A 15,032-nucleotide genomic window follows, 5' to 3' on the forward strand; every position below is an offset into this window, starting at 1 on the left:
CCCTGGTTCAGCGGTCTAAGACACTGCATCTCAGTGCTAGAGGCGTCACTACAGACCCTGGTTCAGCGGTCTAAGGCACTGCATCTCAGTGCTAGAGGAGTCACTACAGACCCTGGTTCAGCGGTCTAAGACACTGCATCTCAGTGCTGGAGGAGTCACTACAGACCCTGGTTCAGCGGTCTAAGACACTGCATCTCAGTGCTAGAGGAGTCACTACAGACCCTGGTCCAGCGGTCTAAGGCACTGCATCTCAGTGCTAGAGGAGTCACTACAGACCCTGGTTCAGCGGTCTAAGACACTGCATCTCAGTGCTGGAGGAGTCACTACAGACCCTGGTTCAGCGGTCTAAGGCACTGCATCTCAGTGCTAGAGGAGTCACTACAGACCCTGGTTCAGCGGTCTAAGGCACTGCATCTCAGTGCTAGAGGTGTCACTACAGACCCTGGTTCAGCGGTCTAAGGCACTGCATCTCAGTGCTAGAGGTGTCACTACAGACCCTGGTTCAGCGGTCTAAGACACTGCATCTCAGTGCTAGAGGTGTCACTACAGACCCTGGTTCAGCGGTCTAAGGCACTGCATCTCAGTGCTAGAGGTGTCACTACAGACCCTGGTTCAGCGGTCTAAGACACTGCATCTCAGTGCTGGAGGAGTCACTACAGACCCTGGTTCAGCGGTCTAAGACGCTGCATCTCAGTGCTGGAGGAGTCACTACAGACCCTGGTTCAGCGGTCTAAGTCACTGCATCTCAGTGCTAGAGGAGTCACTACAGACCCTGGTTCAGCGGTCTAAGTCACTGCATCTCAGTGCTGGAGGAGTCACTACAGACCCTGGTTCAGCGGTCTAAGTCACTGCATCTCAGTGCTAGAGGCGTCACTACAGACCCTGGTTCAGCGGTCTGAGACACTGCATCTCAGTGCTAGAGGAGTCACTACAGACCCTGGTTCAGCGGTCTAAGGCACTGCATCTCAGTGCTAGAGGCGTCACTACAGACCCTGGTTCAGCGGTCTAAGACACTGCATCTCAGTGCTGGAGGAGTCACTACAGACCCTGGTTCAGCGGTCTAAGGCACTGCATCTCAGTGCTGGAGGAGTCACTACAGACCCTGGTTCAGCGGTCTAAGACACTGCATCTCAGTGCTGGAGGAGTCACTACAGACCCTGGTTCAGCGGTCTAAGACACTGCATCTCAGTGCTAGAGGAGTCACTACAGACCCTGGTTCAGTGGTCTAAGACACTGCATCTCAGTGCTAGAGGAGTCACTACAGACCCTGGTTCAGCGGTCTAAGGCACTGCATCTCAGTGCTGGAGGAGTCACTACAGACCCTGGTTCAGCGGTCTAAGACACTGCATCTCAGTGCTAGAGGCGTCACTACAGACCCTGGTTCAGCGGTCTAAGTCACTGCATCTCAGTGCTAGAGGTGTCACTACAGACCCTGGTTCAGCGGTCTAAGTCACTGCATCTCAGTGCTAGAGGAGTCACTACAGACCCTGGTTCAGCGGTCTAAGTCACTGCATCTCAGTGCTAGAGGTGTCACTACAGACCCTGGTTCAGTGGTCTAACACACTGCATCTCAGTGCTAGAGGAGTCACTACAGACCCTGGTTCAGCGGTCTAAGACACTGCATCTCAGTGCTGGAGGAGTCACTACAGACCCTGGTCCAGCGGTCTAAGGCACTGCATCTCAGTGCTAGAGGCTTCACTACAGACCCTGGTTCAGCGGTCTAAGACACTGCATCTCAGTGCTAGAGGAGTCACTACAGACCCTGGTCCAGCGGTCTAAGGCACTGCATCTCAGTGCTAGAGGCTTCACTACAGACCCTGGTTCAGCGGTCTAAGACACTGCATCTCAGTGCTAGAGGCGTCACTACAGACCCTGGTTCAGCGGTCTAAGGCACTGCATCTCAGTGCTAGAGGAGTCACTACAGACCCTGGTTCAGCGGTCTAAGGCACTGCATCTCAGTGCTAGAGGAGTCACTACAGACCCTGGTTCAGCGGTCTAAGGCACTGCATCTCAGTGCTGGAGGAGTCACTACAGACCCTGGTTCAGCGGTCTAAGACGCTGCATCTCAGTGCTGGAGGAGTCACTACAGACCCTGGTTCAGCGGTCTAAGTCACTGCATCTCAGTGCTATAGGAGTCACTACAGACCCTGGTTCAGCGGTCTAAGTCACTGCATCTCAGTGCTGGAGGAGTCACTACAGACCCTGGTTCAGCGGTCTAAGTCACTGCATCTCAGTGCTAGAGGCGTCACTACAGACCCTGGTTCAGCGGTCTGAGACACTGCATCTCAGTGCTAGAGGAGTCACTACAGACCCTGGTTCAGCGGTCTAAGGCACTGCATCTCAGTGCTAGAGGCGTCACTACAGACCCTGGTTCAGCGGTCTAAGGCACTGCATCTCAGTGCTGGAGGAGTCACTACAGACCCTGGTTCAGCGGTCTAAGACACTGCATCTCAGTGCTGGAGGAGTCACTACAGACCCTGGTTCAGCGGTCTAAGACACTGCATCTCAGTGCTAGAGGAGTCACTACAGACCCTGGTTCAGTGGTCTAAGACACTGCATCTCAGTGCTAGAGGAGTCACTACAGACCCTGGTTCAGCGGTCTAAGGCACTGCATCTCAGTGCTGGAGGAGTCACTACAGACCCTGGTTCAGCGGTCTAAGACACTGCATCTCAGTGCTGGAGGCGTCACTACAGACCCTGGTTCAGCGGTCTAAGTCACTGCATCTCAGTGCTAGAGGAGTCACTACAGACCCTGGTTCAGCGGTCTAAGACACTGCATCTCAGTGCTGGAGGCGTCACTACAGACCCTGGTTCAGCGGTCTAAGTCACTGCATCTCAGTGCTAGAGGAGTCACTACAGACCCTGGTTCAGCGGTCTAAGACACTGCATCTCAGTGCTGGAGGAGTCACTACAGACCCTGGTTCAGCGGTCTAAGGCACTGCATCTCAGTGCTAGAGGTGTCACTACAGACCCTGGTTCAGCGGTCTAAGACACTGCATCTCAGTGCTGGAGGAGTCACTACAGACCCTGGTTCAGCGGTCTAAGTCACTGCATCTCAGTGCTAGAGGAGTCACTACAGACCCTGGTTCAGCGGTCTAAGACACTGCATCTCAGTGCTAGAGGAGTCACTACAGACCCTGGTTCAGCGGTCTAAGACACTGCATCTCAGTGCTAGAGGCGTCACTACAGACCCTGGTTCAGCGGTCTAAGTCACTGCATCTCAGTGCTAGAGGCGTCACTACAGACCCTGGTTCAGCGGTCTAAGACACTGCATCTCAGTGCTGGAGGAGTCACTACAGACCCTGGTTCAGCGGTCTAAGACACTGCATCTCAGTGCTGGAGGCGTCACTACAGACCCTGGTTCAGCGGTCTAAGGCACTGCATCTCAGTGCTAGAGGAGTCACTACAGACCCTGGTTCAGCGGTCTAAGACACTGCATCTCAGTGCTGGAGGCGTCACTACAGACCCTGGTTCAGCGGTCTAAGGCACTGCATCTCAGTGCTAGAGGAGTCACTACAGACCCTGGTTCAGCGGTCTAAGGCACTGCATCTCAGTGCTAGAGGTGTCACTACAGACCCTGGTTCAGCGGTCTAAGACACTGCATCTCAGTGCTGGAGGAGTCACTACAGACCCTGGTTCAGCGGTCTAAGTCACTGCATCTCAGTGCTAGAGGAGTCACTACAGACCCTGGTTCAGCGGTCTAAGACACTGCATCTCAGTGCTAGAGGAGTCACTACAGACCCTGGTTCAGCGGTCTAAGACACTGCATCTCAGTGCTAGAGGCGTCACTACAGACCCTGGTTCAGCGGTCTAAGTCACTGCATCTCAGTGCTAGAGGCGTCACTACAGACCCTGGTTCAGCGGTCTAAGACACTGCATCTCAGTGCTGGAGGAGTCACTACAGACCCTGGTTCAGCGGTCTAAGACACTGCATCTCAGTGCTGGAGGCGTCACTACAGACCCTGGTTCAGCGGTCTAAGGCACTGCATCTCAGTGCTAGAGGAGTCACTACAGACCCTGGTTCAGCGGTCTAAGACACTGCATCTCAGTGCTGGAGGCGTCACTACAGACCCTGGTTCAGCGGTCTAAGGCACTGCATCTCAGTGCTAGAGGAGTCACTACAGTCCCTGGTTCAGCGGTCTAAGGCACTGCATCTCAGTGCTAGAGGTGTCACTACAGACCCTGGTTCAGCGGTCTAAGACACTGCATCTCAGTGCTGGAGGAGTCACTACAGACCCTGGTTCAGCGGTCTAAGTCACTGCATCTCAGTGCTAGAGGAGTCACTACAGACCCTGGTTCAGCGGTCTAAGACACTGCATCTCAGTGCTAGAGGAGTCACTACAGACCCTGGTTCAGCGGTCTAAGACACTGCATCTCAGTGCTAGAGGCGTCACTACAGACCCTGGTTCAGCGGTCTAAGTCACTGCATCTCAGTGCTAGAGGCGTCACTACAGACCCTGGTTCAGCGGTCTAAGACACTGCATCTCAGTGCTGGAGGAGTCACTACAGACCCTGGTTCAGCGGTCTAAGACACTGCATCTCAGTGCTGGAGGCGTCACTACAGACCCTGGTTCAGCGGTCTAAGGCACTGCATCTCAGTGCTAGAGGAGTCACTACAGACCCTGGTTCAGCGGTCTAAGACACTGCATCTCAGTGCTAGAGGAGTCACTACAGACCCTGGTTCAGCGGTCTAAGACACTGCATCTCAGTGTTAGAGGAGTCACTACAGACCCTGGTTCAGCGGTCTAAGGCACTGCATCTCAGTGCTAGAGGAGTCACTACAGACCCTGGTTCAGCGGTCTAAGGCACTGCATCTCAGTGCTAGAGGTGTCACTACAGACCCTGGTTCAGCGGTCTAAGACACTGCATCTCAGTGCTAGAGGAGTCACTACAGACCCTGGTTCAGCGGTCTAAGGCACTGCATCTCAGTGTTAGAGGAGTCACTACAGACCCTGGTTCAGCGGTCTAAGACACTGCATCTCAGTGCTGGAGGAGTCACTACAGACCCTGGTTCAGCGGTCTAAGTCACTGCATCTCAGTGCTAGAGGAGTCACTACAGACCCTGGTTCAGCGGTCTAAGACACTGCATCTCAGTGCTAGAGGAGTCACTACAGACCCTGGTTCAGCGGTCTAAGACACTGCATCTCAGTGCTGGAGGCGTCACTACAGACCCTGGTTCAGCGGTCTAAGGCACTGCATCTCAGTGCTAGAGGAGTCACTACAGACCCTGGTTCAGCGGTCTAAGGCACTGCATCTCAGTGCTGGAGGAGTCACTACAGACCCTGGTTCAGCGGTCTAAGTCACTGCATCTCAGTGCTAGAGGAGTCACTACAGACCCTGGTTCAGCGGTCTAAGACACTGCATCTCAGTGCTGGAGGAGTCACTACAGACCCTGGTTCAGCGGTCTAAGGCACTGCATCTCAGTGCTAGAGGTGTCACTACAGACCCTGGTTCAGCGGTCTAAGACACTGCATCTCAGTGCTGGAGGAGTCACTACAGACCCTGGTTCAGCGGTCTAAGTCACTGCATCTCAGTGCTAGAGGAGTCACTACAGACCCTGGTTCAGCGGTCTAAGACACTGCATCTCAGTGCTAGAGGAGTCACTACAGACCCTGGTTCAGCGGTCTAAGACACTGCATCTCAGTGCTAGAGGCGTCACTACAGACCCTGGTTCAGCGGTCTAAGTCACTGCATCTCAGTGCTAGAGGCGTCACTACAGACCCTGGTTCAGCGGTCTAAGACACTGCATCTCAGTGCTGGAGGAGTCACTACAGACCCTGGTTCAGCGGTCTAAGACACTGCATCTCAGTGCTGGAGGCGTCACTACAGACCCTGGTTCAGCGGTCTAAGGCACTGCATCTCAGTGCTAGAGGAGTCACTACAGACCCTGGTTCAGCGGTCTAAGACACTGCATCTCAGTGCTGGAGGCGTCACTACAGACCCTGGTTCAGCGGTCTAAGACACTGCATCTCAGTGCTAGAGGAGTCACTACAGACCCTGGTTCAGCGGTCTAAGGCACTGCATCTCAGTGCTGGAGGAGTCACTACAGACCCTGGTTCAGCGGTCTAAGACACTGCATCTCAGTGCTAGAGGAGTCACTACAGACCCTGGTTCAGCGGTCTAAGACACTGCATCTCAGTGCTAGAGGAGTCACTACAGACCCTGGTTCAGCGGTCTAAGACACTGCATCTCAGTGCTAGAGGAGTCACTACAGACCCTGGTTCAGCGGTCTAAGACACTGCATCTCAGTGTTAGAGGAGTCACTACAGACCCTGGTTCAGCGGTCTAAGGCACTGCATCTCAGTGCTAGAGGAGTCACTACAGACCCTGGTTCAGCGGTCTAAGGCACTGCATCTCAGTGCTAGAGGTGTCACTACAGACCCTGGTTCAGCGGTCTAAGACACTGCATCTCAGTGCTAGAGGAGTCACTACAGACCCTGGTTCAGCGGTCTAAGGCACTGCATCTCAGTGTTAGAGGAGTCACTACAGACCCTGGTTCAGCGGTCTAAGACACTGCATCTCAGTGCTGGAGGAGTCACTACAGACCCTGGTTCAGCGGTCTAAGTCACTGCATCTCAGTGCTAGAGGAGTCACTACAGACCCTGGTTCAGCGGTCTAAGGCACTGCATCTCAGTGCTAGAGGAGTCACTACAGACCCTGGTTCAGCGGTCTAAGACACTGCATCTCAGTGCTAGAGGAGTCACTACAGACCCTGGTTCAGCGGTCTAAGACACTGCATCTCAGTGTTAGAGGAGTCACTACAGACCCTGGTTCAGCGGTCTAAGGCACTGCATCTCAGTGCTAGAGGAGTCACTACAGACCCTGGTTCAGCGGTCTAAGGCACTGCATCTCAGTGTTAGAGGAGTCACTACAGACCCTGGTTCAGCGGTCTAAGACACTGCATCTCAGTGCTGGAGGAGTCACTACAGACCCTGGTTCAGCGGTCTAAGTCACTGCATCTCAGTGCTAGAGGAGTCACTACAGACCCTGGTTCAGCGGTCTAAGACACTGCATCTCAGTGCTAGAGGAGTCACTACAGACCCTGGTTCAGCGGTCTAAGACACTGCATCTCAGTGCTAGAGGCGTCACTACAGACCCTGGTTCAGCGGTCTAAGTCACTGCATCTCAGTGCTAGAGGCGTCACTACAGACCCTGGTTCAGCGGTCTAAGACACTGCATCTCAGTGCTGGAGGAGTCACTACAGACCCTGGTTCAGCGGTCTAAGACACTGCATCTCAGTGCTGGAGGCGTCACTACAGACCCTGGTTCAGCGGTCTAAGGCACTGCATCTCAGTGCTGGAGGAGTCACTACAGACCCTGGTTCAGCGGTCTAAGACACTGCATCTCAGTCCTAGAGGAGTCACTACAGACCCTGGTTCAGCGGTCTAAGACACTGCATCTCAGTGCTGGAGGAGTCACTACAGACCCTGGTTCAGCGGTCTAAGACACTGCATCTCAGTGCTGGAGGCGTTACTACAGACCCTGGTTCAGCGGTCTAAGACACTGCATCTCAGTGCTAGAGGAGTCACTACAGACCCTGGTTCAGCGGTCTAAGACACTGCATCTCAGTGCTGGAGGAGTCACTACAGACCCTGGTTCAGCGGTCTAAGACACTGCATCTCAGTGCTGGAGGCGTCACTACAGACCCTGGTTCAGCGGTCTAAGGCACTGCATCTCAGTGCTAGAGGAGTCACTACAGACCCTGGTTCAGCGGTCTAAGACACTGCATCTCAGTGCTGGAGGAGTCACTACAGACCCTGGTTCAGCGGTCTAAGACACTGCATCTCAGTGCTGGAGGCGTCACTACAGACCCTGGTTCAGCGGTCTAAGACACTGCATCTCAGTGCTAGAGGAGTCACTACAGACCCTGGTTCAGCGGTCTAAGACACTGCATCTCAGTGCTAGAGGCGTCACTACAGACCCTGGTTCAGCGGTCTAAGTCACTGCATCTCAGTGCTAGAGGAGTCACTACAGACCCTGGTTCAGCGGTCTAAGACACTGCATCTCAGTGCTAGAGGAGTCACTACAGACCCTGGTTCAGCGGTCTAAGACACTGCATCTCAGTGCTGGAGGAGTCACTACAGACCCTGGTTCAGCGGTCTAAGACACTGCATCTCAGTGCTGGAGGCGTCACTACAGACCCTGGTTCAGCGGTCTAAGACACTGCATCTCAGTGCTAGAGGAGTCACTACAGACCCTGGTTCAGCGGTCTAAGACACTGCATCTCAGTGCTGGAGGAGTCACTACAGACCCTGGTTCAGCGGTCTAAGACACTGCATCTCAGTGCTAGAGGAGTCACTACAGACCCTGGTTCAGCGGTCTAAGGCACTGCATCTCAGTGCTAGAGGTGTCACTACAGACCCTGGTTCAGCGGTCTAAGACACTGCATCTCAGTGCTGGAGGAGTCACTACAGACCCTGGTTCAGCGGTCTAAGACACTGCATCTCAGTGCTGGAGGAGTCACTACAGACCCTGGTTCAGCGGTCTAAGACACTGCATCTCAGTGCTAGAGGAGTCACTACAGACCCTGGTTCAGCGGTCTAAGACACTGCATCTCAGTGCTGGAGGCGTCACTACAGACCCTGGTTCAGCGGTCTAAGACACTGCATCTCAGTGCTAGAGGAGTCACTACAGACCCTGGTTCAGCGGTCTAAGACACTGCATCTCAGTGCTAGAGGCGTCACTACAGACCCTGGTTCAGCGGTCTAAGACACTGCATCTCAGTGCTAGAGGAGTCACTACAGACCCTGGTTCAGCGGTCTAAGACACTGCATCTCAGTGCTGGAGGCGTCACTACAGACCCTGGTTCAGCGGTCTAAGACACTGCATCTCAGTGCTAGAGGCGTCACTACAGATAAGCCTGGATTTGAACCAGGGCATCACAACCGGCCGGGAGTTCCATAGGGCCCAGCGTCGTCCAGTTAACTGACTTGTTAAATTAAAAAAATTACAATAAAAAATATTTGTTTCTGTTATGTAGAATACTCTCATTATGTGATCTTGCAGTCATTGATTCAGTTTTGATCTAACTTTATTAAAACAAGCACCATTTGCCTGAGTAGTCAGTTCTCTGCATGTGAAGTACACAATATGCAAAACGTGATCCAAGTCAGACCCGCAGCCACGGCCGATAATTAAAAGGTTAATGCCGTCCTCAGACGTATGTTCAGTGCATTTGGAAAGTATTGAGACCCCTTGACTTTTTCCACATTTTGTTACATTACAGCCTTATTCTAAAATTGATTAAATTCAATTTGTTCCTCATCAATCTACACACAATACACCATAATGACAAAGTGGAAATAGGTTTTTTGAAAGTTATTAATTTATTAAAAATAAAACAGGTATCATATTTACATCAGTATTCAGACCCTTAACTCAGTACTTTGTTGAAGCACCTTTGGCAACGATTACAGCCTCGAGTCTTGGGTTTAACGCTACAAGCTTGACACACCTGTATTTGGGGAGTTTCTCCCATTCTTCTTTGCAGATCCTCACAAACTCTGTCAAGTTGGATGGGGAGCGTTGCTCCACAGCTATTTTCACGTCTCTCCAGAGATGTTCGATCTGGTTCAAGTCCGGGCTCTAGCTGGTCCGCTGAAGGACATTCAGAGACATGTCCCAAAGCCAATCCTGCTTTGTCTTGGCTGTGTGCTTAGGGTTGTTGTCCTTCTGCAAGATTTTCCCATCTCCACACAGGAACTCTAGAGTTCTGTCAGAGTGACCATCGGGTTCTTGGTCACCTCCCTGACCAAGGCCCTTCTCCCCCGATTGCTCAGTTTGGCCGGGCGGCCAGCTCTAGGAAGAGTCTTGGTGGTTCCAAACTTCTTCCATTTAAGAAAGATGGAGGCCACTGTGTTCTTGGGGACCTTCAATGCTGCAGACTTTTTTTTCCCGGTACCCTTCCAGATCTGTGCCCCGACACAATCCTGTCTCGGCGCTGTACAGACAATTCCTTCAACCTCATGGCTTGGTTTTCGCTCTGACATGCACTGTACTTGAGTAAAAGTATTTGGCTTTAAATATAGCATCTAAAGTCAAAATATTCATAATTTCAAATTCCTTATTATACCAGACAGCACATTTTCTTGTTTCTTTAATTTACAGATAGCCAGGGGCACACTCCAACACCCACACATTTAATTTACAGATAGCCAGGGGCACACTCCAACACCCACACATTTAATTTACAGATAGCCAGGGGCACACTCCAACACCCACACATTTAATTTACAGATAGCCAGGGGCACACTCCAACACCCACACATTTAATTTACAGATAGCCAGGGGCACACTCCAACACCCACACATTTAATTTACAGATAGCCAGGGGCACACTCCAACACCCACACATTTAATTTACAGATAGCCAGGGGCACACTCCAACACCCACACATTTAATTTACAGATAGCCAGGGGCACACTCCAACACCCACACATTTAATTTACAGATAGCCAGGGGCACACTCCAACACCCACACATTTAATTTACAGATAGCCAGGGGCACACTCCAACACCCACACATTTAATTTACAGATAGCCAGGGGCACACTCCAACACCCACACATTTAATTTACAGATAGCCAGGGGCACACTCCAACACCCACACATTTAATTTACAGATAGCCAGGGGCACACTCCAACACCCACACATTTAATTTACAGATAGCCAGGGGCACACTCCAACACCCACACATTTAATTTACAGATAGCCAGGGGCACACTCCAACACCCACCCATTTAATTTACAGATAGCCAGGGGCACACTCCAACACCCACCCATTTAATTTACAGATAGCCAGGGGCACACTCCAACACCCACCCATTTAATTTACAGATAGCCAGGGGCACACTCCAACACCCACCCATTTAATTTACAGATAGCCAGGGGCACACTCCAACACCCACACATTTAATTTACAGATAGCCAGGGGCACACTCCAACACCCACACATTTAATTTACAGATAGCCAGGGGCACACTCCAACACCCACACATTTAATTTACAGATAGCCAGGGGCACACTCCAACACCCACACATTTAATTTACAGATAGCCAGGGGCACACTCCAACACCCACACATTTTAATTTTCAAACAAAGCATTTGTGTTTAATGCATCCGTCAGATCAGAGGAAGTAGGGATTACCGGGGATGTTTTCTTGATAAGTGGTTAAATTAGACCATTTTCTTTTGGGTGTCAGGGAAAATGTATGGAGTAAAAAGGACATTATTTTCTTTAGGAATGTAGTCTAGTAAAAGTTGTCAAATATAAATTAGTAGAGTACAGATACCCCAAAAAACTACTTAAGTAAAAATACTTAAGTACTACTTAAGTACTTTACACCACTGGCTGTAACAATGTGGAAAAAGTCAAGGGGTCTGAATACTTTCCGAAGGCACTGTATACATATGAAATGGGTAAAACAGTATGTATACATTATTAAATGACCGGTGTTCCATTATTAAAGTGACCAGTGATTCCATGTCTATGTACATAGGGCAGCAGCCTCTAAGGTGCAGGGTTGAGTAACCAGGTGGTACCTGGCTAGTGACTAAAGTTCAGGGCAGGGTACTGGACGGGGGCCGGCTAGTGGTGACTATTTAACAGTCTGAATACCATGCGATAGCTGTTTTTCAGTCTCTCAGTCCCAACTTTGATGCACATATACTGACCTCGCCTTTTTTGGCTGTTAGCGGGGTGAACAGGCCGTGGCTCAGGTGCCTGAGATCTTTGATCTTTTTGGCCTTCCTGTGACACCGGGTGCTGTAAATGTCCTGGAGGACAGGCAGTATAGCTCCAGTGATGCGTTGGGAAGACAACACCACCCTCTGGAGAGCCCTGCGGTTGCGGACGGTGTTGTTGCCGTACCAGGCGGTGATACAGCCTGACAGGATGCTCTTAATGGCGCATCTGTAAAAGTTTGAGTGTCTTAGGGGCCAAGCCGAATTACCATCGTACAGTGTACAGTCAGCAAGCAGTTTAGCAGTTACACCAGCGGGCCCCGGTGGCAATAAATTAATACAACCAAAAGCTTACCTTGATTTGGAAGACTTCCAGTGTTGGGTAGCCATAGCCAGCAAGCTAACATAGCATCCCTCTGTTTAAGCTGGGTGTTTGAGTAGGCTAAAGTAGCTAGTTGCATTTGCTAGCTAAGTGAAAAAGATGCAACTAAATATAGGTCTCTCTCACCTGCTTCTCCTTCATTTTTTAGAATAAATTAATTTGTTCAAAACTGTTAAAGTATTGTCTTTTTCTTTGAGTCAACTACTCAGCACATTTTATGCAGTGCTAGCTAGCTGTAGCTTATGCTTTTATTACTAGATTAATTATATAATCCTTTGATTGAGTGGACAACATGTCTGTTCTTGCTGCAAGAGCTGCGATTGGTTGGAAGACCTCCTCCGGAAGTTGTCATAATCAAAGGGGGTGAGAACCATGAGCCTCCTAGGTTTTGTATTTAAGTCAATGTAGCCAGAGGAGAACAAACTAGCTGTTCATTATCATATCGGACCCGCAGCCACAAGTTCTGATGTTCAAGATCAGCGGTTACCTATAGTCTCAGGGCTGAAGGTCAAAGTTCCCTGGAGCTGATGATACATTTGATTATTAACTGTGTTTTATATCAGGTGACTATTAACTGTGTTTTATATCAGGTGATTATTAACTGTGTTTTATATCAGGTGATCATTAACTGTGTTTTATATCAGGTGATCATCAACTGTGTTTTATATCAGGTGATTATTAACTGTGTTTTATATCAGGTGATCATTAACTGTGTTTTATATCAGGTGATCATTAACTGTGTATTATATTAGGTGAATATTAACTGTGTTTTATATTAGGTGATCATTAACTGTGTTTTATATTAGGTGATTATTAACTGTGTTTTATATTAGGTGATTATTAACTGTGTTTTATATTAGGTGATTATTAACTGTGTTTTATATCAGGTGATCATTAACTGTGTTTTATATCAGGTGATCATTAACTGTGTTTTATATTAGGTGATCATTAACTGTGTTTTATATTAGGTGATTATTAACTGTGTTTTATATTAGGTGATTATTAACTGTGTTTTATATTAGGTGATCATTAACTGTGTTTTATATCAGGTGATCATTAACTGTGTTTTATATTAGGTGATTATTAACTGTGTTTTATATTAGGTGATCATTAACTGTGTTTTATATTAGGTGATTATTAACTGTGTTTTATATTAGGTGATTATTAACTGTGTTTTATATTAGGTGATTATTAACTGTGTTTTATATTAGGTGATTATTAACTGTGTTTTATATTAGGTGATCATTAACTGTATTTTATATTAGGTGATTATTAACTGTGTTTTATATCAGGTGATCATTAACTGTGTTTTATATTAGGTGATTATTAACTGTGTTTTATATTAGGTGATCATTAACTGTGTTTTATATTAGGTGATTATTAACTGTGTTTTATATTAGGTGATCATTAACTGTGTTTTATATTAGGTGATTTATTAACTGTGTTTTATATTAGGTGATCATTAACTGTGTTTTATATTAGGTGATTATTAACTGTGTTTTATATCAGGTGATCATTAACTGTGTTTTATATTAGGTGATCATTAACTGTGTTTTATATCAGGTGATTATTAACTGTGTTTTATATCAGGTGATCATTAACTGTGTTTTATATCAGGTGATCATTAACTGTGTTTTTTTCTAGTGGGTGAACTTTGGTCTCGCTTTGTTGTTTTGCATTTTGCAAGTCCTAGCATTTGCCTGGTGAGTTCGTTTTTGTTCCTATTGTAATATGTGTTCTATATCTATGATAACAGTTTCAGGCTTTGATGGATGTGGAATGTGTTTAATGGAATGATCTGTCTTCTCTGCTTCTACACCTGCATTGCTTGCTGTTTGGGGTTTTATGCTGGGTTTCTGTACAGCACTTTGAGATATCAGCTGATGTAAGAAGGGCTATATAAATAAATTTGATTTGATTCTCTTCTCTGCAGGTATGGCTTGTCATATATCCCTTTTATCAGGTTTGTTATCTTATCATTCATGAAGATCATTTTCTGTTTTAAAGACTACAGTTTTGGGTCTATGTTGGAATTTATCAGAACAACTGAACAGATATGTATTTTGACATTATGCAGTACAGTATACCTGGTTGTTCCCTTGTTGTTTTTACCCCAGAGATGCCATCCTGAAGATTATTACGATGTGTGTAAAGTGAAGACCCCAGGCTGGCCTGTCAGCTTGAAGGAACAACTGTGCCTCAATTACAAAGGATATCTTTCTGGTCTGAGCTCCGTGGAAATATGTTTGAAACTGAAAGTTGTATTGTCCATACCTTTGACACGCTGCTTGAGAGGGGGCCAACCAACTCCTTACAGTAAAATTGTACTACCTCTATACCCTTCCACTTACATTTTTTAAATGTTATTTTTTTTTAAATCCTTTGTATTTCCACTATTAGGGAAGTATTGTGCTTTGGGTTTATTTAGATGTTTCGACAATTTCTAGTGGAAACATTTGTCTTTTTTACTATGTATATCTGTTTACTACTGTGGGGGAAATTGTTGGTGATGAGAAGTAAGAACATGTAATTATTCGATCCAATTGTTGATTGTTGATTTTTTTTCTCATAAGGTCTCTGCATATGCTGTAAATATGTGAATGTATTATAAAGGTTTATAAATGAAGGACTTTATTCATGCTAAATGGTTGTGATTCAGAAACCTTGATGTTTTTATTTATTTTTAGTATCTCCAGAGGTGGGTATACTTTAGCATAATGCTTTCCCATATCAAGCCAGAAACAGTAGAGGGAAGTCTGCAAGGAAAGACGTTAGTAACACATTCACCACACCTAGGAAAGATGTTTTCCTAATGGAATCAAGCCTGCGAGGAAACCACATTAGGAATGGAAGAGGAAGCGAGACATCCCACTCCCAAATGTTTCTGTTTGAAAAGGCTGGCTGAGTGTCACAAACGATGCGCCTGCTTCAATGAGCCAGAAAGTTGTGTGTGTTGTGGTTTTGG

At 48.0% G+C, this 15,032-nt stretch overlaps 1 protein-coding gene across 1 annotated transcript in view; it reads left to right on the plus strand.

The window, feature by feature from the left end:
- The window catches only part of sft2d2a (SFT2 domain containing 2a), a 28,070-nt gene extending 13,377 nt beyond the window's left edge, over positions 1-14,693 (plus strand). Inside the window, exons 6-8 of the mRNA XM_071342241.1 lie at positions 13,712-13,770; positions 14,001-14,030; positions 14,185-14,693. Of these exons, the coding sequence (XP_071198342.1) occupies positions 13,712-13,770; positions 14,001-14,030; positions 14,185-14,224 (129 nt within the window). The 3' untranslated portion in view covers positions 14,225-14,693. The remainder of the gene's footprint in view (positions 1-13,711; positions 13,771-14,000; positions 14,031-14,184) is intronic.
- Positions 14,694-15,032: the final 339 nt, after the last annotated feature.

This window comes from Salvelinus alpinus, chromosome 15, assembly GCF_045679555.1.
Source record: "Salvelinus alpinus chromosome 15, SLU_Salpinus.1, whole genome shotgun sequence".
Lineage (NCBI taxonomy): Eukaryota > Metazoa > Chordata > Actinopteri > Salmoniformes > Salmonidae > Salvelinus > Salvelinus alpinus.